Source organism: Mustela putorius, unplaced genomic scaffold (genome assembly GCF_011764305.1).
Source record: "Mustela putorius furo isolate JIRA1106 unplaced genomic scaffold, ASM1176430v1.1 tig00000695_pilon_pilon_pilon, whole genome shotgun sequence".
NCBI lineage: Eukaryota > Metazoa > Chordata > Mammalia > Carnivora > Mustelidae > Mustela > Mustela putorius.
Genome location: NW_025421447.1, coordinates 6277493 through 6299948, shown reverse-complemented (window position 1 = coordinate 6299948; position 22456 = coordinate 6277493). Strand labels below are relative to the sequence as shown.

The 22456-nt window shown below is 57.3% G+C and overlaps 3 protein-coding genes across 15 annotated transcripts in view; 2 read left to right on the top strand and 1 right to left on the bottom strand.

The window, feature by feature from the left end:
- Positions 1-626: 626 nt before the first annotated feature.
- LOC123392947 (translation initiation factor IF-2-like) lies at positions 627-1984 on the bottom strand. The gene is made up of 3 exons (XM_045083415.1): positions 1921-1984; positions 1307-1832; positions 627-899 (listed from the first exon to the last, which is right to left on the bottom strand). The coding sequence occupies exons 1-3, from the start codon at positions 1982-1984 to the stop codon at positions 803-805; spliced, it is 687 nt and encodes a 228-aa protein (XP_044939350.1). The 3' UTR covers positions 627-802.
- PLD2 (phospholipase D2) lies at positions 1718-17376 on the top strand. Of its 4 annotated transcripts, none has more exons than XM_045083220.1 (25): positions 1718-1838; positions 2293-2402; positions 2484-2614; positions 2704-2846; positions 3275-3380; positions 3472-3537; positions 3667-3725; positions 3855-3947; positions 4048-4200; positions 4616-4765; positions 7776-7859; positions 8003-8081; positions 8755-8865; positions 9050-9220; positions 9561-9687; positions 9895-10013; positions 10088-10201; positions 10325-10429; positions 10644-10732; positions 10834-10947; positions 11085-11134; positions 11363-11497; positions 11655-11808; positions 12383-12497; positions 12565-13598. In XM_045083220.1, the coding sequence occupies exons 2-25, from the start codon at positions 2294-2296 to the stop codon at positions 12877-12879; spliced, it is 2892 nt and encodes a 963-aa protein (XP_044939155.1). In that variant the 5' UTR covers positions 1718-1838; position 2293; the 3' UTR covers positions 12880-13598. The 4 variants fall into 4 exon arrangements, with proteins under 4 accessions (XP_044939155.1, XP_044939154.1, XP_044939157.1 ...); XM_045083219.1 differs by lacking the exon at positions 1718-1838 and adding an exon at positions 1889-2177; XM_045083222.1 differs by lacking the exons at positions 1718-1838; positions 12565-13598 and adding exons at positions 1892-2177; positions 17215-17376.
- Positions 17377-18040: 664 nt separating this feature from the next.
- MINK1 (misshapen like kinase 1) overlaps positions 18041-22456 on the top strand; it is a 42660-nt gene continuing 38244 nt past the window's right edge. For 5 of the 10 annotated variants that reach the window (XM_045083216.1, XM_045083212.1, XM_045083214.1 and 2 more), the window contains exon 1: positions 18743-19012. In XM_045083216.1, the coding sequence (XP_044939151.1) occupies positions 18956-19012 (57 nt within the window). In that variant the 5' untranslated portion in view covers positions 18743-18955. Of the gene's footprint in view, positions 18144-18741; positions 19013-22456 lie in introns of those variants that run through there. The other 5 variants (XM_045083215.1, XM_045083217.1, XM_045083213.1 and 2 more) reach the window with 3 other exon arrangements.

Here is a 22456-nt window from a genome sequence, read left to right as displayed (position 1 = left end):
CATACGGATGCGGGTTTAATTCTGGGCTCTCTACCCTGTCCCATTGGTCTGTTTTTGTGCCAGTGCCACACTCTTTTGATGATGTATCACTCAACGCTTAACATTTTGAGGAACTGTCTTCCAAGGGGGCCGCACCATTTTACACTGTATTTGCTTCGGTTGCAGAATAACAGTACATTACCACAAATCAATCGAAATAAAAATATTTATTCTCTTTAAAGAGCACCATTATTTTACTTTTTATTTTTTATTATTATCATTTTTAAAGACTTTATTTATTTGACAGAGAGAAAGCAGGAGGAGCAGAGGGAGAGGAAAGAAGCAGGCTCCCCGCAGAGGAACAGCCCAATGTAGAATTCAGTCCCAGGATCCCAGGATCATGACCTGAGCCCAAGCAGATGCTTAACCCACTCAGCAACTCCGGCGCCCCAGAAGCACCGTTATTTGAAACACATATGCCCCATTCAGTGAAAAAGTATATGTTTTACATGTGTCTGATACAGGATTTCCATCCTAAATACAGGGGCACCCGGCTGGCTCTGTTGGTAGGGCCTGCCACCCTTGATCTCAGGATCCTGAGTTCAAGCCCCAGGCTGGGCTGGAGCGCACCTAAAAAAGTAAAAATACCAAATATATAAAGAATGCGTGATTCAATGATAAGACAACGTGGTTTTGTTTTTTAATTAGCAATAGAGTGGAACAGACAATTTGCAAAAGAAGATATTCAAGTGGCCAACGAGTGCATGAAACATGGTCACCTTCGTGAAGCATCAGACACACGCAGAGAAAACTCCGGTGACAGCTAGTGCATGCGCACTGGATGGCCAACACTGAAAAGACTGACAGCATCTAACGCTGCCGGTGCGCTGGGAGAGCTGGACCAACATGCCTCGATTGGGCTGCGCAAGAGCAGAGCGACCATTTTGGAAACCAGTTCGGCAGTTTCTTGTAACGTTAAAATACCCTTACAAACCCGACCCGCCGAGTTACACACCCACCCTCCAACTTACACATCCGACCCTCCGACTTACACACCCGACCTCCAACTTACACGCCGACCCTCCGACTTACACACCCACCCTCCGACTTACACACCCGACCTCCAACTTACACACCGACCCTCCGACTTATGCACTTGATCCCCGACTTACACACCGACCCTCCGACTTACACACTCGACCTCCGACTTACACACCGACCCCTCCGACTTACACTCCCGACCCTCCGACTTACACACCCAACCCTCCGACTTACACGCCGACCCACCCACTGCACTCCAGCTGTCCCCCGAGAGTGGGAACCGCACCTGCCCGCGAGGCCGCGGCAGGAGTGTTTCCGGACGCTCTGTCGCAAGAGACTGGAACAGCCCAGAGGTCCGTCAAGAGGACAGATAAGGAAACCCGCACTTCGGGAACCACGGTACATCCTGCCTCGTGGAACCTCAGCGCGTCCAGGCTCGCCCCCCCACCCGGCGGTCCCCAGGGAGCGGCTCTGCGCAGAGTCCCGCCCGGGGCCAGTGCGCAGTGCACGGTGCACGCTCCCGAGCCGGGGCCGCGCCCCCCCCGCAGCCCTCGCGGGCCGCGCGGGGAGGAAGGGGCCGGCCGCGGGCCCCGCCGGGGGACGGCGCGTGCGCTCGGACTGACCGCGCGGGGCGTGCAGGCAGCGGGGGCGGGCCAGGGCCGACGGGGCGGGCACGGAGGTAAGGCCGGGCGGCCCGCCCCCGGGGGGGCCGGCCCCGATCGCCCGCCCCGCCCCTCCCCGGCCGCCCGGGTGTGGGCCCCGCTGCTGCGCCGCTCCCTCGGCTGGCGGACCCGCGCGGGCGCCGGCTCGGGCTGCGGGTGAGGGGCCGGGGAGGGGCGCGGCGGAAGGCCCCGACCCGGGGCGGGGGAGGAGGCGGCGGGGTCGGCACTCGGTGCCCGCGGGGCTGCGGTCTCTGCCGAGATTTGGGTTTTTCCTCCCGGGCGGGGCGCGCGCACTTCCTCATTCCCGCGGGACCCCCTCTCGCGTGCGGCCGGGCCTGGCCTGAGTCCCCCAGGGACCACCCCCCCTTGGCCCGGCGTCTGCTCCGGCCCGCTTCGGGAGCCCCCGCGGCGTGGCGGGAGTTCCTGGGCGCGCCGGGTCGGGCCGGGAGGCGGGGCCGAGGGATTTTGGATGCGGGACCCGGGTACCGGATGGAGGTCAGAGGCGGGTCCGCGTCTCGTTGCGAACTGAAGGAGAAGAGGGGCTCCAGTGGGAGGGGGAGGGCGGGGCTGCAGGGCAGATCACCTCCCTGAGGCCTCCCCATGCTCCTAGGATGGCGGCGACCCCCGCGAGCCTGTTCTCCTCTGGGGACGACCTGGACTCCAGCCAGTTGCATATGGAGCCCGATGAGTTAGACACTCTGAAGGAGGGAGAGGACCCAGGTTCGCAGCGAGCAGGGCCGTCGGGAAGGAGAGGGGCGGAGAACTCCCGGGGTCCCGCACTAACACCTTCTCTCCTCCTAGCTGACCGGATGCACCCGTTTCTGGCCATCTACGACCTGCAGCCTCTGAAAATGCGCCCCTTGGTGTTCGCCCCTGGAGTCCCCGTCACGGCCCAAGTGGTGGGCACTGAAAGATACACCAGTGGCTCCAAGGTGGCTGGGCGGGCGCCAGGGAGCTGGGCAAAGGGAGGGCTGCTGCCCAACGAGGGGACAAACGTTCAGTCCCTCCCTCGTACTCCCAGGTGGGAACCTGCACCCTGTACTCTGTCCGTTTGACGCATGGCGCCTTTACCTGGACGACCAAGAAGAAGTTCCGGCATTTTCAGGAGCTGCACCGGGACCTCCTGAGACACAAAGTCTTGATGAGTCTGCTTCCTCTGGCGCGGTAAGGGGACCCTCCCGCTTCCTGTCAAGGACAGGAGCCCCCACCCTGGGGCAGCACGGGCAGCCCCTGACCCAACCCCCAGTACCGTTTTCTGCCTGTCTCCACGCCCCTCCAAGCCACCCATACTTCTGTCCCCGCTACTTTCCCATCCCAGCTCTGGCCCCCGGGGCCCCCTCCCCTGACCCCGGTTACCAGGAAACCTTCCCAGCCCAGCTCACCCTGTCCGTGGTTCTATGCCAGTAGCTCAGCCGGGCTGGATGCCCAAAATGCCCTTGGCAGCCTCGCTCCTTTTCTTGTCTCTGTTCTTAGGATCGGGGGCCTTCTGCCAGCCTCCAGTCCTCCCCCAGTATCCCATACCTAGGGCTGCAGGAATCCAGGCTCTCCGCTTCCTGGTTCTTCTTGATCCTCCTCCCCGATCTCATCCACAGCTTTGGTGTGGCCCACCTTCCAGCCCGGGAAGCAGCCGACAGAGAGATACCCTCTTTACCACGCGTGGGTCCCGAGGGCTCCAGCAGACATGCATCCAGCAAACAGGTGCGACCAGACACCAGGCTGGCGGGGAAGGCTTCTGGTGTGCAAAAATGGCTCTGGTCCCATCTGTCTCTGTCTCTCATCCCTGCTTCAGAAGTACCTGGAGAATTACCTTAACCGCCTCCTGACCATGTCTTTCTACCGCAACTACCATGCCATGGTAAGGCCCCGGGGACTGGGCCCTTGTGCCGTTCCAGGTGGAACAGTATCATCAGACCCTCATGTGGCAGAGGCCCTGGGTCTGCTGAAAGGCGAAGTCTCTCCTCTGAGCCATTGTCTTCCTCTGCAGACAGAATTCCTGGAAGTCAGCCGGCTGTCCTTTATCCCAGACCTTGGCTCGAAAGGACTGTGAGTGTCCGATGCCCATCACCCCACAGCCAGCAAACCCACAGGAGGGTGGGGAGAGCATTGCAGGGAGAGGGCGGGAGGGGGGCTCTGGATTCCTTTTGGACCATCTTCTCCTGATTTTCCCCACAGGGAGGGAGTGATCCGGAAGCGCTCTGGAGGCCACCGAGTCCCTGGCCTCACGTGCTGTGGCCGAGACCAAGTGTGTTACCGCTGGTCCAAGAGGTGGGTCCCGGAGCGGCCCCGCCAGGCCGTGTTCGGGAGGGAGGGATGAGGAAGGAGATCCCACAGGCAGGGAGGAACGGACGGAGCCCTTCCGCTCCAGGTGGCTGGTGGTGAAGGACTCCTTCCTGCTGTACATGTGCCTCGAGACGGGCGCCATCTCCTTTGTTCAGCTCTTCGACCCTGGCTTCGAGGTGCGCGTGGGGAAAAGGAGCACAGAGGCCCGCTATGGGGTCAGGATCGACACCTCCCACAGGTAGGGCCACAAGGGGCGGTGGGGGAGGACGAGGACGGACACCTGGGAGGGAGAGCGAGTGGAAGGAAGGGAAGGATTTCCAGCCCCTGGAGCTGGCCTTGATTTGGAACCAGGGAACTGGTCTGGCCACATGTCTGGGAACTCGTAGCGGCTGGGCTCAGGGAGGGCGGCGGTGAGTAGGAGGCTCGGACAGAGGGAAATGGCTCTCCATCCATTCCTCCGTTCACTCTCTCGTCCGACAAATCGGAGAGCCTGGTCTGCCCCCCAGCTCCATGCCTGCGACCCAGCCGTGCAGAAGGCAGAGACATGCCTCGTCCGGGTGGAGTCGGGCACGAGGGACTAAGGCAGGAAGTGGGAAGGAGGAGACAGCCGGAGAGGGGAGGTGGCTGAGGCCCCCCTTGTTCTTCCTGCTCAGGTCCCTGATTCTCAAGTGTGGCAGCTACCGGCAGGCACGGTGGTGGGGCCAGGAGATCACGGAGCTGGCACAGGGCCCGGGCAGGGACTTCATACAGCTGCACCGACATGACAGCTACGCCCCGCCCCGGCCTGGGACCCTGGCCCGGTGGTGAGACACTGACGTCCCTTCAGAGCTTGTCTGTGGGCTTCTGGGCCCACTTGCTGTTTTCTGAGTCCTTGAACCTCTTCTGCTTTCCACCCCCTGCGGCTTCTCTGGTCTCCTTGACCAGCTGCCCTCTAACCACACTGATATCTAATCTCCCTCTGACCTCTCTGACTCTCCTTACTCGCTAATCTCCTCTGACCCAATCTCTGACCTCCTGTGACCAGCCCCCCCCCCCCCCCGCCCTTTTGCCATGCTGTCCCTCTCTGTGCCTTAGGATCTCTTCAAAACTCTCTGATTCATTCATGCATTCAACAAACCTTTTCTAAGCACCTACTCTGTGCCCGGCCCAGTGGCAGGAGAAAGAAGCCAGCCCAGTAGCTGATTCAATCATGAAGCAATGACAGATTGCCATTCCAGAGGTAGTTGTGGGGGTACCGAGCACAGAAGGGGAGCCTCTGGCCCTGCATGGGGATATCAGGACAGGCTTGCAGGAGGCAGCAGCCTTGAGGACAAGGATGGCCCGAGGCAGGAGCTGGAAAGAGCAGAGGCAGCTAAACTACATCACAGGCAGGGAGGGAGTTGGGGAAGCCTTGTTTTCTTGGACGGGCTGCAAACATTTATTTTTTAACGCCAGAACTAATGGCTTATACTCACGTAGTACTTACTGTGTGCTGGGAACTGTCCTACGTGCTTTATGTGTGTTATGAAGGCGTCAGGCGAACCCTGTGAGGGTCCTTGCCCAAGGTTACACAGCCTGTAAACAGTGGAGCCAGGATTCAAATCCCGGCAGCCTCGGGGCTGAGACCCCGCTCTTCACCATCCTACGAAACTGTTAGTTATTAGAATGTCAAGGGGCGCCTGGCTGGCTCAGTGCAGGGAGCATGCGATGTTTGATCTCATGGCCGTCAGTTCGAGCCCCACGTTGGGCATAGAGATTGCTTCAAAAGAGAAAATCCTAAAAAAATACATAAGTGAAATAAATAAGAATTCAAGTGACGTGGAAGCACGTTAAGCATGTAAGTTTCCATTCATTGCACAACCCTCTGTGCTCAGCCCCACTTCTCTCTACCCGCCTCCCAGCAGCCCATTTCTCTCCCCAGAAGTAGCCCTCACAATAGTATCGTGTTTATCTTCTTAGCTCTTTTCCAGCATACTTTGGTAGACTTATATGTATGTTAGCGTTTGTTTTGTTTTGTTTTGTTTTAAGATTTTAGTTATTTATTTGACAGAGATCACAAGTAGGCAGAGAGGTGGGGGGGGGGGGGGTGGTGGTGGTGGTGGTGGTGGGCAGGCTTCCCGCTGAGCAGAGAGCCCGATGCAGGGCTTGATCCCAGGACCCTGGGACCACAACTCCCCCCCCCCCAAGGCAGAGGCTTAACCCACTGAGCTCCCCAGACACCCCTGCTGTTTGTTTTACATGTAAATGAGATCCTGCACTTGGTTTTGTCATTTATTTTTCCTTCACTTAATTTGTGTGTTAGGGATTAAGCATTTGTTTTTTTTTTTTAAGATTTTATTTATTTATTTGACAGACAGAGATTACAAGTAGGCAGAGAAGCAGGCAGAGAGAAAGGAGGAAGCAGGCTTCCCAATGAGCAGAGAGCCTGATGTGGGGCTCGATCCCAGGACTCTGGAATCACAACCTGAGCCGAAGGCAGAGGCTTTAACCCACTGAGCCACCCAGGTGCCTCAGGGATTAAACATTTAGATTGTTTATTTTATTTTTAAGATCTTTCTTTTTTTCTTTTTTTTTTTTTAAGATTTTATTTATTTATATGACAGAGATCACAAGTAGGTAGAGAGCAGGCAGAGAAAGAGAGGAAGCAGGCTCCCTGTTGAGCAGAAAGCCCCATGGGGGGCTCCATCCCAGAACCCTGAGATCATGACCCGAGCCAAAGGCAGAGGCTTTAACCCACTGAGCCACCCAGGCACCCCTAAGATCTTTTTTATTTGAGAGAGGGAAAGAGCCGGTGTGCGTGTGCAAGCAAGAGTTGGGGAGTGGCAGAGGGCCAGGGAGAAGCAGATGCCCCGCTGAGCAGGGACGTCCCAGGAGCCCTGATGGTGACTCAAGCTGGAGGCAGACACTTCCCTGACTGAGCCACCCAGGTGCCCTGGTTATTCCTCATTTTAAACGATGCCGCAGTGAACCCAGCTTTTGTCTAAGCATTTAATAGGTTGCATTCCTAGAAATAGAAGGACTCTGTGCATTTATTGGTATTCGAGAACATGTGTGCTCGATATTCCCGGAGATACCGCCAAACTGTCCTCTAGGAAGGCTGTAACCCATGTGTATTCCCGTAGCCGTGAGAATGCTCACTTCCCCACGTGTTAATATTGCAAGTTATCAGTGGTCTTTATTTTTGCTAATCTCGTGGATTAAAGACCTATTCTTTTTTTTTTTTTTAAGATTTTATTTATTTATTTGACAGAGATCATAAGTAGGCAGAGAGGTAGGCAGTGGGGGTGGGCGGGGAAAGCAGGCTCCCTGCCAAGCAGAGAGCCTGATGTGGGGCTCCATTCCAGGACCCTGAGATCATGACCTGAGCATAAGGCAGAGGCTTAACCCACTGAGCCACCCAGGCTTCCCAAAACCTGTTATTTTATCTTATTATTAATTTTCTTCCTCGCTAGTGACATTGAACCTCTTCTTGTATGGTTGAGCATTTTAATTTCCTCCATGAACTGTCAGTTCTTATTCTTTGCCCACTTTTCAGTTTGCTTGTATGTCTTTTTCTTACTGATTTGTTACAACTCTTTACATATGGCATACTAATGCTTCTAGTCGTTATCTTCTTTCCTTTATTGTGTCTTTTGTGGTTTCTAATTTTATTTAGCTTGTACTGGCAAGTCTGTCCCACTTGGATACATCTGATAATCCATCTGACTGCTCTGATCACTCTTGATCTTTGACTGACCCTGCTATCACCTCTGAGCCATGGCTGTCCTCCGGTCTTCTCTCCAGAGCTTTCTGGCTTCTGACTCCCCTGACTTCCTTGGCTTGGCCTCCCCCCAGGTTTGTGAATGGGGCGGGTTACTTTGCCGCTGTGGCGGATGCCATCCTGAGAGCTCAAGAAGAGATTTTCATCACAGATTGGTGGTGAGTAAGGGAAGAGCTCAAACAGGAAGGGGCAGGGTCGGGCCTGCCGGGGATCAGCTTACGGGCCACAGAGGGAGGGGTGGGGGAGTGGCTGCTGGTTGGGTAAGGCTTAGCTTGCTTCTGACCTCCGGCCCCAATCCCAGGCTGAGTCCGGAAATTTACCTGAAGCGTCCTGCCCATTCAGATGACTGGAGACTGGACATTATGCTCAAGAGGAAGGCGGTGAGGAGAGGGGTCAGGCTGGAGGGGAGGCATGAGGGGGCGGCCCATGGGGGGGGGTTGGTTTAGAATAGACTGCAGTGTGGGAGAAGGTAGGGAATGCTTCTCCTGGAGCCAGTGTAGATGTCTCTCCCAGTGCCCTTTAGGCTTTGTTTCATCGGGGGCTGGGGGCGGATGTGTGTTGCCTTTCTCACTGGACTAACATCGCTGCAGTGGCTGCCACGTCCGGGCATCTGTAGGTGTCACTGGACGTGCAGACCATGATGGCGAGTGGGGGCCAGTGGACGGAGGGATGGCGGGAAGGGGGACAGAGAGAAGGACAGGCAGTCAGAGGGGTGCCAACAGGGATGCAGTGGGTGGGTGCAGGATGGGCGGCACAGAACGGGGGGAAGTACATGGTGGGGAACGTGGGCGAGTAGACCGTGACAGGCAGGCAAGGAGCTGCGCACATGGACAAGCCGGTGGACAGGTGAACAGCTGGCCCATTGCCAAGTTTGCCACAAGCACCATGGCTGGGTGTAAGTGTGGAGGCTGTCCAGGCTGAGTGGGGGTTCACACAGCAACCCCGAGCATGGGGCAGGGTTTGGGAGGGTGCAAAGGGGCCATCGTGCAAAGGGCATTAGGATCTGATGGCCACACTGCCACCCCCACCCCCCCACCCCACCCCCACCACCAGGAGGAGGGTGTCCGTGTGTCTGTCCTGCTGTTTAAGGAAGTGGAGTTGGCCTTGGGCATTAACAGTGGCTATAGCAAGAGAGCCCTAATGCTGCTGCATCACAACATAAAGGTGACTCAGGTGTCAGAGACACCTCCCCCAACTGCAGCCCTACCCTCCAGGCTTCCCAGCCCCCAACTCTCCCTGTCCTCAAATGAATGTCTCATTCTTCCATCTTCCTATCCTCCCTCCTGGCGCTTCGGTTCTCCCCTCACCAGAGCCCACCCTCCTGACCCCTCTCCCCCACCTGCGGCAGGTCATGCGCCACCCAGACCAGGTGACCCTGTGGGCCCATCATGAGAAGCTCTTGGTTGTGGACCAAGTAGTGGCCTTCTTGGGGGGGCTGGACCTCGCCTATGGCCGCTGGGATGACCTGCACTATCGCCTGACTGACCTCGGGGACCCATCCGGGCCAGCGGCCCCACAGGTAATCGCCAAGGCCTTCCCAAGCTCCCCTAAACACCGCATCAATGCACACCCTTTCCCCTCCACCCGTTCCAGGCACTGCCCACCACGGGGTTCCTCTTACTGGGGCCCCAGGAAGCTGCTGGGAAGTAGACCCAATCCCTCCCTGCCCCCAGACCCCTCCCCGCTCCTCTAGGACATCCAATGCCACTGAGGGCTGGGGGAAACCATCTGTGTCACTCTTACTCTCTATGTCTCTCTGTTTCGCATCAGTGCCCCTCTCTCCTCCTGGGCCCTGGCTCTGTATGGCTCCCTGTGACCTCTCCTTGCCCCCTCCCCGGCTTGGGTGTGTTCCCCTACAGCCTCCCCCGCCGGGCTCCGACTCTCCAGGCAGCCCAGACCTCTCACAAAATCAATTCTTCTGGCTGGGCAAAGACTATAGCAATCTTATCACGAAGGACTGGGTACAGCTGGACCGGCCTTTTGAGGGTGAGGGTCCCCTCCTCCATAGCCCCCAGGACAAGGGAGTAGGGGCAGATGTCCAGGTGGGGGTTATGAATGGGAGGAGCTGGGTCAAGGGTAACGTGGCCTTCCCTCTGATCGGCTCCTTGTCGGAGCCGGAAGCGCTTGGGGATGTCGGAACCGTCCCCAAGAGACCATCCCTGGCCTTGCCCCTGATTCTCCCGGGACCCCCAGATTTCATTGACAGGGAGACCATGCCCCGGATGCCATGGCGGGACGTCGGGGTGGCCGTGCATGGTCTCCCTGCCCGGGACCTGGCCCGGCACTTCATCCAACGCTGGAACTTCACCAAGGTGCTCACTCTGTCCTGGGGGTGCTGGTGGTGGGAAGGAGCTACCTCCCGCTGACAGCCATCCCTCCACCTCAGATGACCAAGGCCAAGTATAAGACACCCATGTATCCCTACCTGCTGCCCAAATCCACCAGCACAGCAGACCAGCTCCCCTTCACGCTCCCCGGGGGGCAGTGCACCACCGTGCAGGTGAGACTCCCCTTTCAACCTGTCCTTACTCCTCCCTCCCTTCAGCCCACTGCCCCAAACCTGAGAGCTGCCCAGACTGCTCTCCTGCGGTCAGGAGCCACATCCTATTCCTTGTCCCCCCAGGTCTTGCGGTCTGTGGACCGCTGGTCAGCAGGGACTTTGGAGAACTCTATCCTCAACGCCTACCTGCACACCATCAGGGAGAGCCAGCACTTTCTATACATCGAGGTCTGACGGGGGTTGGGGGACAGGGAAGGGAGGGGGCGTCTGAGGAGAGGGACTGAGGATAGCTGTGGGATCAGTCCTGGAGGGCTGGTGTGGCTGGGCCTGGAGAGGTGTGAAACCCCGGGGTGGGCCGGAACCTCGAGATGAAGCTGGCGCTGAGCGGAGGGAACCGGGCAGGGCCCTGGCGGCTGATGCCTGTCTTGGGTCCCTGCCTCAGAATCAGTTCTTCATTAGCTGCTCGGATGGGCGGACCGTTCTCAACAAGGTGGGCGATGAGATTGTGGACAGAATCCTGAAGGCCCACAAGTAAGGCGGACTGGCGGCAGGATGGGCGTCTGGGCGTGGTTTAAACCAGGAGGGGCGTGGTGTGTGTCTGGCCCCGCCTCTGACTCCGCCCCCTTCCCCAGACAAGGGCAGTGCTTCCGAGTCTACGTTCTTTTGCCCCTGCTGCCCGGTTTCGAGGGTGACATCACTACAGGTGGTGGGAATTCTATCCAGGCCATTCTGCACTTCACCTACAGGTGACCCCCCCCCCCATGGCCACCCATCCGTGCCCCTGCCCTGAGTCTGTCCCGCTCCCTTTCTGCTGGACTTTTGAGGTCCACCATTCTCCTGACATCCCCTAGCCTCCCCCTCCCTCACCCACTCTTTTCCGCAGGACCCTGTGCCGTGGGGAGTACTCCATCCTACATCGCCTCAAAGCAGCCAGTGAGTGCTGGGGGTGGGGGGTTCAGGCCCCGGACCACCAGGCAGGGGAGCCTCTCCTCGCATGGTTCTGGGGCTGCTACTACTCTGAAACTGCAGGTAGTCTTGGGCTGCAGGGAGACGCATGCAGACTTAGCTCTAGGCCTTTTGAAGTGGGGGGTACCTGGGACAGGGCTCCATCAGCACGAGAGGACACCTGTTACCTCATCCCCTCCCCCATCTTTCTTTCAGTGGGGACAGCGTGGCGGGACTATATGTCCATCTGTGGGCTGCGCACCCACGGAGAGCTGGGTGGACACCCGGTCTCAGAGCTCATCTATATCCACAGCAAGATGCTCATCGCGGATGACCGGACGGTCATCATTGGTCAGTCCCGGATCAGGACCCCTGGCAGCAAGAGGAGGGGTGGGGTGTGGAGCCAGGCCCAGCAGTGGGGGATGGGGTGAAGGACACTGGCTGGTCCTCTGGTAGAGGGTCCTCCCTGGGGCTCAGGCAGACACAGCGTGTCCTGCACCTGTCCCAGGCTCTGCAAACATCAATGACCGTAGCTTGCTGGGCAAGCGGGACAGTGAGCTAGCCGTGCTGATCCAGGACACAGAGATGGAGCCCTCCCTCATGGATGGCAGGGATTATCAGGCGGGCAGGTTTGCCTTGAGTTTGCGGAAGCATTGCTTCAGGTAGAGTGGGACAGGGTGCTGCGGGGGAGGAAGAGGTCGGGAGGGGGCTGGCCTGCCTTCTGGGGAGGTGTGTGGATGGCTTACTACCCGTAAGTAGCACTGGAGTTCCCGATCTGACTCAGGGCTAAGTAGGGCTATCAAAAAGATAAGAAGCAAATACTCTAAAAATAGTTTTGTTTTTTTTTTTTGTAAAGCATCAAGTTAGTGGTCAAAGAGGAGACAGATTAAAACTCTGTTGGGCCCGTTTGCCCTTATTTTACTATTTAACAGTGTGTTTATTTTGAATTACTTGGGTAGGCACAAAATGACTTTTCCAGCAGTCAAGTTCTCCAAGGATCCTTTTTTTTTTTTTTTAAGATTTTTAAATTTACTTATTTGTCAGAGAGAGCACAAAAGCAGGGGCAGCAGCAGAGGCAGAGGGAGAAGCAGACTCCCCACTGAGCAGGGAGCCCAATGTAGACTCGATCCCAGGGCCCTGAGCCGAAGGCAGACACTTCACTGACTGAGCCACCCAGGTGTCCCGGGTTCTCCAAGGATCTTAATCTGACCTTGTGGGCACCCTTTTGTCCTGTAGTGTGATTCTTGGGGCAGATGCCCGGCCGGATCTGGACCTCCGAGATCCTGTCTGTGATGACTTTTTCCAGCTGTGGCAAGACACAGCAGAGAACAATGCCAATATCTATGAGCAGGTGGGTGCCGGGGCAGGGGGTGAGGAGGGGGGTCTCTGTGTGGAAATGCATGGATTGTCTCTTTCAGGGTAGGATGGAGAGAGCCCCACCACTGAGCCATTCTCAGAAGAGAGGTGAAAGTGTGGGGGGCAGATCATGGGGTTCAGCAGCTCGGGGTCAATGTGGGGGGCTGTGGTGTGAGAACTGGGGGTGTCCAGCCCAGTTGGGCTTTTGGACTCTTGGCAGAGTCTCTCCAAGCCTTACTGGCTTCTATGCCCCCTGCCCCCCGCCCACAGATCTTCCGTTGCCTGCCATCCAACGCCACCCGCTCCCTGCGGGCACTCCGGGAATACGTGGCTGCAGAGCCCCTGGCCACGGTCAGCCCCCCTCTGGCCAGGTCTGAGCTCACCCAGGTCCAGGGTCACCTGGTCCACTTTCCCCTCAAGTTCCTGGAGGAAGAAAATTTGCTGCCGCCCCTGGGGAGCAAGGAAGGCGTGATGCCCCTCGAAGTGTGGACATAGTGGTGGCTCCAGCCCGGGATGGCATACCAGCCGCCTCGGGCACCACTGAGGCCGGCTCCCTGCCCCCAACCCTAAGTACGGAGGGCAGTGCCCCCTGGGACCCAGGGCAGGCAGGCAGGCATGCCTGAGGGGACTAGAGAAGTCACCTCCCTTGAGAAGGACCCCGAAGAGGATGCTCCAGACCCTGGATTGGGGAGGCAGGAGACAGTCCCGGAGAAGTTCCTCCTCCCCACTACCCACTTGAAACCACTGCACTGGGGGAGAAGCAAACCTCCCACCCGTCTGCCCGCCCACCTGCAAGCCTGGGGAAGTCTGTCCCTGCAGGAGAGGCCGGCTCTGTCCTGGGCCTTCCCAGCTCCCCCTTACCTCCAACTGCCCTTGAACCCCTCCCACCCCACGGCCTCTCCGGGCTCATCACAGCCAAGGTGGAGGGAAGGATGAAGCCTCTCCCGGCTTCAGCCCCCACGGCAGGGAGGGTGGGGTGGGAGGCGCACACTAACTCTCTCCCCCTGCCTACAGATAGACACTAGCTTTGTATCCATTCAAGAAGCATTTCATAAATAAAGGCATAGAAGAGGTCCCTGCCTCTCCCTTGGCCAAACCGAGAGCCTGGCGCTTGCCTCCCCCTTCCCGCCCACCTGAGCTTTGGCCCCCCGGCACCTGCTCACACCCAGCGCCTGGCTCCTTTCTGCACATTCATCTCTACTGTACCTGTTGGTCCTTTTAGCAGCTAACCCGGCTGCTGGGAAGAGGAGGTGCTCACACAGCACCTGGCCAGCAAGAAGGGCGGGGCCAAGCCAGGACCTCCGGAGAGCCAGGAGATGGTGCTTCCCTGTGCTGGAGGGCTGAAGGGGTGTCTCGTGGTCCTGGAGTGACAACAGAGGAAGAAGCTCAGGGAGGCCCCTTTGGGAGTGGTTAAGGGCATAGCCTTGAGGGCAGGAAGAACAGGGCCGAATCCCCAGCTTGTCGTGGCCAAGGTGACCCTGTCAGGTCCTAGCACTTCTCTGGGCCTCAGGGGTCCCCGCTGGGAAATGAGAGGAGCTTGCTGTAAAGATGAAGTCATTGATTCAAGTATTTACTGAGCATCTACTCTCTGCCAAAGACAAGCGGGTGCTCCGTAGCCGCTTACTGCTGGGGGCCTGCTTGCATATCGAACAGAGCAGGCACACGCTTTCCATGCCGGCATCCGGCTCTCCAGGCCGGTGCCTCTCCGGACCGGAGGGAGGCAGACGCGGCCCAGGGACACTACCGGTCTGGTGGCAGAGCCAGAGCCAGGAAGCCAGCAGGGCAGCAAAGTGACCCGCATGACGTCGTTGGCCTCCCAGGGCTTGTTAGGGTCACACCCTTCATCAGGTTTACTTTCCTGCACTAAGAAGCTGTTACCTGGGGGCACCTGGGGGGCTCAGTTGGTTAAGCATCTGCCTTCCCTGGGTCATGATCCCAGGGTTCTGGGATTGAGTCCCACGTTGGGCTCATTGCTCCGCGGGGAGCCTGCTTCTCCCTCAACCTGCTGCTCCCCCTAAGAAGAAACTGATCTGTTGGTTGTGACGCATTGCTCGGTATTGGACATACAGGGGGCCTGGGAGGCTCAGTAGGTTAAGTGAGTGGCTTGATTTTGGCTCAGGTCGTGATCTCTGGATCTGGAGATGGAACATGTTCCATGGGGTCAGTTGGGGGTTCTCTCTGTCTCTCTCTCCCCTCACCACATTTGTACTCTCTATCTCTCTCTGAAATAAATTATAGGAAAAACTTTTTAAAGATTTTTAATTTATTTGACAGAGAGGGAACATAAGTAGGAGGAGTAGGAGAGAGAGAAGCAGACTCCCCACTGAGCAGAGAGCCCGATGTGGGACTCGATCCCAGAATCTGGGACCATGACCTGAGCCGAAGGCAGACACTTAACAACTGAGCCACCAGGTGCCCCTCAAAAATTTTTAAGATTTTATTTATTTGACAGAGAGAGAGAGAGAGCACATGCAGGGGGAGCAGCAGAGGGAAAGGGAGAAACAAACTCCCCACCAAGCAGGGAGTGTGATGCAGGGCTGGATCCCAGGACCCTGGGATTATGACCTGTGCCAAAGGCAGATGCTTAACCCACTGAGTCATCCAGGTGCCCCCAAATAAATAAAATATTTAAAAAATAAAAACAGGGGCACCTGGGTGGCTTGGTTGGGCACCTGCCTTCGGCTCGGGTCATGATCCCAGAGTCCGGGGATGGAGTTCCCCATCAGGCTCCCTGCTCAGAAGGAAGTCTACTTCTCCCTCTGACCTTTCCTCTCTGCTGTCTCTCTCTGTCTCTCAAATAAATAAATAAATCTTTTAAAAAATTTTAAAAACCAATAAAATAAAACATACATGCCAATACATGTAAATACTAGCATTATAAGAACAGTTATGTTACACTACACTGTATTCTGTTAAATGCAATAGCATTAGGTCTAAAAAATCCCAGTGTATATACCTTAATTTTAAAATACTTTAATTATGGCTTATTAATTATATAAATATTAATATGATATATAAATAATGACAATTATTAATTATATGAATACTATAATAACATTTAATTATTTAAATAATTACTGGGGCACCTGGCTGGCTCAATCAGAGGAACATGTGACTCTTGATCTCGGGGTTGTGAGTTCGAGCCCCACATTGGATATAGAGAGGAGTTCAATCAATAAACTTAAAAAAGATAAAAATAAATAAAAAATAGAGCTAAAAAATGCCAAACATCGCTTGAGCTTTTGGTGAGTCATAATCACTGACCGCAGATCACCATAGCAAATATAACAATGATGAAAAAGCTCGAAATATTGGGAGAATTAAGGAAAATGTGACACAGAAGGGAAGTGAGCAGATACTGTTGGAAAAATGGTTCCAACAGACTTGCCCAACACTGGGTTGCCCAAACCTTCCATTTGGAAAATATGCAACCAAAAAATGAGGTCTGCCGGTAAACGGTATGGTTTGTTAAGAGAGTGGAACCCACACCGGGCTGAGGAGGGTGACCTCCGAGGGCAAGTGGAGGGAAGGGGCTGACAGAATGACGTAACAGAGAATTCTTCACCTGAATTGCTGGCATTTCTTTCTTAAGCTGAGTGGTGGGTAGATGAACTTGCCTTTTATACATATGTTCATATCTTTTTATGTATCTGGACTATTTCATGATTAGGAAAAAGTTTAGCACAGGTCCTGGCTTTTGCCCATCAGTCCCTCAGCCTCGCTCCCCAGTCTGAGAATTGACCACAGGAGCAGGGAGAGATGGAGGGGAGCAGAGGTAAGAGTTTGGGAAGGCTTCCTCGAAGAGGGGTGGGCAGTGGATGACAATGGGGAGAGGGGGAATGCCGCTGCCTTGCTCCCATGCTTTGAGCCCAGCCACGCTTTCCTCTGAAGAAGCCACTTGCACACAAGAAATACCCCCCCCCCACCATGGGACTCCTGGGTGGCTCATTCAGTTAAGCATCTGCCTTCAGCTCAGGTCATGATCCCAGAGTCCTGGGATCAATGGGCATCAGGCACTTTGCTCATTGGGGAGCCTGCTTCTCCCTCTCCTTCTGCCTGCTGCTCCCCGTGTTGTGCTCTCTCTTTCTGACAAATAAATAAATAAAATCTTTAAAAAAAAAAGAAATCCCCCCTCCCACATACAGCGGTCCCCTGGTACTAATTGGCATCCTGCTAATTAGCCTCATTGCCAGCAGTAAGTACCTCTTTCCCAAGGGGACCGTTACCTCATTAACGGTGGTGGAGGGGGATGGTGGAGACAGCAGGTGTCCCGAGCTGGGTTGGGGCTAGGAGGGCTTCTGCTTCGAACTGTCTTGTCGGTCTATCTGCAATCCCCTGAAGTCTGGCGGTCTAAACTATCCCTGCTCTCTTCATCAACTCACTCATTGATTCAGTATCTCTTTATTTTTTTTTTTAAGATTTTATTTATTTGAGAGAGAGAGCGCGCACAAGCAGAGGGAGCAGCAGGCAGACGGAAGGGAGATGCAGACTCCCTGCTGAGCAGGTAGCCCAAAGCAGAACTTGATCCCAGGACCCCGGGATCATGACCTGAACCAAAGGCAGATGCTTAACCGACTGAGCCACCGAAGAGCCCCTCAGCGTCTCTATTAAACACTGCCTATTAAGCAGGCATAAGCAAATGTATTGAGGACCTATGTATGCCAAGTGCTATACATATCTAATTTTATCCTAATCTCTTCTCTATTTCATAGATGCTAGAATTGAACCTCAGAGATTGACTTGCCCAAAGGACTAACTTCAGATTCTATTTTTTCCTGCTATCCCATGGACTTGATCTTGCATTACCATATACCCAGTGTCTGCCCAAAGGACAGACGCCTTCATTCACTTACCATGTTACTGAACCTCTAATGGGCGCCAAGACCTGTGCTGAACAAGGCTGTCATGATTCCTGCCTTTAAGGAGATGCGACAGACATTTACAATTCAAAGACTACAATGTCACCATGGGTTTAAAGCAGGCAGTTAAAACAGAAGAGTTTGAGCCTTGGCACATCAAGGAAGGCTTCACGGAGGCGGTGATTTAGATGTGTAGGGCAAAGCAAGGCGCAGGTAGAGTGGGCGTGGCCAGAATATCCAGGGAGAAAGAGCCGGTGTGCAGGCTGAAGGAGCCGGAGCCGGAGCTGGGTTCCAGCTGCTGTGAGTAGATTTCACTATGGGTACATGTGAGATGGGATGGCAGAGTGTTGAAAACAATGCAGGAAAAGCAGTCAGAATCAAAGGGTCTTCGATGCCATACTTGATTCAAATGTAGGGGCGCAGTGAAGGGTCTCAAACAGGACACTGAACAACAGATTTGAGTTTTCGAAAAATCACTGTGCACAGCGTGACAGTGGCGGAACATGACTCCTGGTTCCTCTCATTGCGTCACCCAGGCTCCAGTGAGGCTAACGGCTGGGGGTGCTGCGCGCACACTAGACTAAGGTGACCCATGCAAGATCTGGAGGGGCTGGACATGGTTCCTCCGCCTCTCGCGACCACCCCTTCCCCCACGCGCGGCTCCGGTGATCGGTCAACGAGTAACTGCTGAAACAGAGCCATTGTGCAGAGACAAAGGTGTGCGGGAGGATTCCCGTCTTGAGATCTCGGGTGCCGCCTGCAACACTCCCGACTCCAGCCAGGTAAGGGGGTAAAGGGCACCCCCGAGGCTCCCGGCGCCCCCGCCCAACTCCCACGTGGTTTCTCTAGCCAAATTCTCAGCCCGAGGCCCCTCCCTCGGCGGCTCCACCGTTGCCATGGCAATTAGGTGGGTGGACAGCCCATCCTATCTAGAGGCCACCCAGCCCTCGCGTGGGGAGTTACCATAACAACCCCCCTAGTAATAGGGGGGTTGAGCCCCGCCCCCCTGCCCCCGCAAATAGAGGTGGGTGGCTTGATTGGCAGCGGGGCACGCGAAAGAGGAAGGAAAGGGAAGGAAAAGCGTCAAAGGAGAGCGAAGAAGGAAATGGGGGAGAGAAAGGGCAAAACAGGGGAAGGGAAGGAAACGCGTGTGCGCACGCGCGCCGGCCGGTGGGCGCGCTCCGCGGCCGCCCGGCCACCGCCCACTTCTGCCTGCCAGGCTCGCGCGGTCGCTCGGCCCTCGCGCGCGCCTTCCGCGCTCGCGCTCTCTCCTGCGCCTGCGCGCAGGTGTCGGCGCCGAGGGGGAGGGGAACCCGGCGCGCCCGCGTCACGTTCCCTCGTCCACCCTCCCGGCGCGCGGCCACTCCGCGCTTGCGCAGGAGCGGCGGGAGGCTCGGGTTGCGGGCTCCGGGCGCTTGCTCCTGTCAGTCGGTGGGTCGGTCCTCTCGCCGGCCCTCCCCCTCCGCGTCCTCCGGGGGAGGCGCGGCGGAGTCCGCCCCCGGGATCCCCCGATGGGGGAGAAGCGGCGACAGCGGCAGCGGAATAACCGAGCCGGAGCTTGAGCGGCCCCGGGGCCCGGCTGCCCGCGGAGGCCATGGGCGACCCAGCCCCCGCCCGCAGCCTGGACGACATCGACCTGTCCGCCCTGCGGGTGAGCGCGCCGCCCCCAGCCTCGCCCGGGTTCCTAGGCCCCCCGCCCCCGCCGCCGCGGAGCGCCGCGGCCGCCCGCCTCACGTGCCCCCCGGGCGCCCCTCCGCCGGCCCCGGCGCCCCCAGCCCCTCGCCCTGGCGCCCGCCGCTGCGGGGGCCCCCTCCCTCGGCCCCCCTTCTCCGTGCACGCGCTGCAGATTCCGGGAGCCGGGTCGGTCCCCGCCCTGTGCTGCCCCGCCCCCACACTCCCCGGCCACCTCTGCCTGCACGCGGGCCCCGGACCCCCTTCCCCCACCCTGCTGCCCCAGCCCCGCCACCTGCAGAGTCTCGCCGCCGGCGCCCCTCCCCGGCCCCGGCCCTCCTCCGGGCCTCTTGCCAGCCTTGCCCTTACTTGTGTCTCCCTCCTCCTCCTCCTCCTCCTCCTCCTCCTCCTCCCCCCGGCTCTCGGCCCCTCGGGTTTTAACTTTGCCCCTGCCCTGACAGCTCCCCCTGCTCGCCCACCCCTGGATGCTCCTCTCCCCTGGACGGCATTTCGACCCTCCCCTTGCACCCCGCGCCTGCTGCGGTCGCCCTGGTCCCGGGGCTCAGCTTTCCGCGCGCCTCCTCTTGCGTTTCGGCGCAGCCGTCCAGAACCAGGCATTTCCGGTCTCAGGGTCCCCACCGCTCGCACGGCCCCCTCGGCAGCGCTGCGGGGCGGGGGCGGGGGCGGGGGGCTGGTCGGCGTGCGAGGCCCGGGCACGACGGCCCGGGCACGACCGCCGGGAGGACGTTTGTGTGTATGGACTCGCCGGGACACACGCTGCCGGCGGTCTGGGGAGCCTGGGAGAACAGCGGGGGTGGGGTGGGGGGAGGTGATGGAGGTCTCTCGGGGGAGGGGCCCATCAGGAAAGGGGGTCGGAGGAAACAACCACGGCAGGGATTTCTTGGAAACACCTATTTATTGTCCCTCCCGGGGCACGTGCCGCCCCCATTTAGGAGCTCTCAGCAGAGTGCCGCTTGAGGAGCAGCGTAGGACTTCAAGGTGAACCCTCCAGGGACTGTCCGCCCAGGTGCTGTGTTCTTGCTGTGTCCCTGGGGCTTCCGCCACAAGCCAGGGTGTGGGGGGCAGCAGGATTCCCCCGATGCTCCTCGCTTGGTCGGCTTCTCCGGAGGCCCCTGTTTCATCCGTTTGGCTTTGGAGTCAACCAGGGAACGTGGCCAGTAGTGGGAAAAGGCGGTCAGCCACACCGGTGCCCCGGATACGCCTGGAGGGGGAGAGGGGAATTGAGGAGAACAGAGTCATGTCGTTAATTGGGTTTCTCTAGGTGACACAGTTTTTCTTGACATTCAGAGCATAATTTGTTTGGTGCTGTGTTGGGCCAGGAGACCTGGCTTGCTGGAGACAAGGTGATAAGTTGATAAGTTGCTGGGAGGGAGATGCAGCGTTAAATTTCATTGTGTGTGTGTGTGTGTGTGTGTTGGTGGGCAGAGGGTCTGGTGGGGTATAATATGATGGAATTTCTGGCTCCCCTTAATGTGCTCTGCTCCTATTAGAATCCTTATCTTCCCTTAACACCTTGGTAGTTGATTAACCCTGGTCACGGGTCCCTGTGGCTGTGGGGGTTGATGCACAATAAAACGGGAGGGTGCAAACCGTGACCTTCGGTTGAAATCATGTGGAGCTCTGCTCCAGCTTCTCCTTTCCTTGAATCCTCCACTCTCTCGCCTGGACTCCCCAGCCTGGGATTTCCAGCAATTCTGCAAACACCCTCTGACCTTGGCTGTGGTATTTCCTTTCTGGACTCCTGTGCTAGAAGCAGAAGCCTCCTTCTCCTCTCCCTCCCATCAGAAGCGCCTCAGACCTGCTCCCAGGGCATCTGTCTTTCCTGCCCCCTGCTTCTCAAGGAAACACTCCACGTCCCCCCTCCCTGTCCTCTCACCCCGCCACCACCCAGCGACTGCAGGTTAGGATGGAGGGCTATGCTTTCTTTGAAATGGGGCTAGGTAGGGTCTCCTTTCTCCTTGCTGCTGACTTTTTCTCAGTGCCTGTCCCCTCTGCTCCACCTCCAGAGCCCTGTGGCCCTGGGGAGTGGCGGCTCACTCATCTTCCTGTTCTGCGCCTGTCTGTTCTCCACTGGGAACCGACAGCCAGGAGAAAGAGTAGCAAAGCCTGTTTCCCTCTCCTATGGCATCTTGTGTTGGGGGCCTGGGGGGCTGGGAGGGACAAGAGTGGGACGTGTTCACTTACTAGCTGGCCTTGCAGAGCCCACATCGTCTTTCTCCTCGTTTCAGAGGAAGGCTCGGTTTTCAGCTGGTGATGAGAGTAATATTCCCATAGGGGGCCAGACTGAATGGCACTCAGCTCTCGCCCTGCATGGAAAGGCCTATGGGCCTGCCACTTTGTGAGCCCCGGGCGCACTTGAACTCCGAGGCTCCATTTCTCTCCCAGCCCAGGAGCGCGGGGCTGCGTACTCCTGAGTTCATGTCCCAGCTTTCTCGCTCTCGATTGAACCTTGTCAGAGTCTGGGGAGAGCCCTTCCCCCTAGCTCCATGGGGCGAGAGTCACGGTGTGGGTCTTAGAGAGCCCTGCACCTCCCTGTCCTGCATGGGGCACACGCGACCGTGTGCTGCTCCTGTCACCAGACCGCAGTCAGAGACGCCGTCCAGCGCAGCAGCCTCTGATGCAGCCCCAGTCCCCCTGCCACGTTTCTCCGGAAGTTTTCTCTAGCATCCCTCCGGCTGCTTTCTTCTGCTTCGTCGTGTTCACCACCGGTGGATAGATACCCTTGTTTCTATCCACCTCGATGGGAATGTGAGGTCAGCGGGAGCCAGGATTTGGACCGTTTGGCTCGTTTTTGCCTGCCACTGTCCATCAGTGTTTCGGACGTGACACGGGCTCAGTGTTCGTTGAACAGATGCGTGTGATGACACGGGAACGCTCTCTGCATGGTGCCTGCTCAGAAAGCGTCCAGTCAATGTGTGGTTCCACGTCCTCCTGCTCCTCTTGTATGAACCCACGATTGAAAATATCTCTTCTGACTTGTGTGTGGAATCAGATCTTGTCTGGTGGTAAACGGAGTTCTGGAAGCCTCCATCTGCCTATAACGTCCTTGAAGTAAACTGAGGACCATCCAAGAGAAAACGTGGGCCTCTTCTTTCAGACCTCCCTGTGTCGAAGCTCGGTGATGTTCCAGAACAGTCTTCCGACTGTGGCTCTTGGCTTCCTGCAAAGGAGGCGCATCCGTAAACCCGACGGGACGAGGAGGGAGCAGACCCCAGGCTGACCTCTTTCCCTGTGCGTCGCTCTTCCCGGTTGACCCACTTCATAAATCAAACAGCTTCTCTCCGCCGTCTGGGCAGCTCGAAGTTTCAGGCTGCAGTGTCCTTGAAACCGTGGAGCTGCGCTCAGGGTCACGGTGTTGAGATCCCGTCGCGGCGTCCAGTCAGGAGGGACTTTTGCTGGGTCG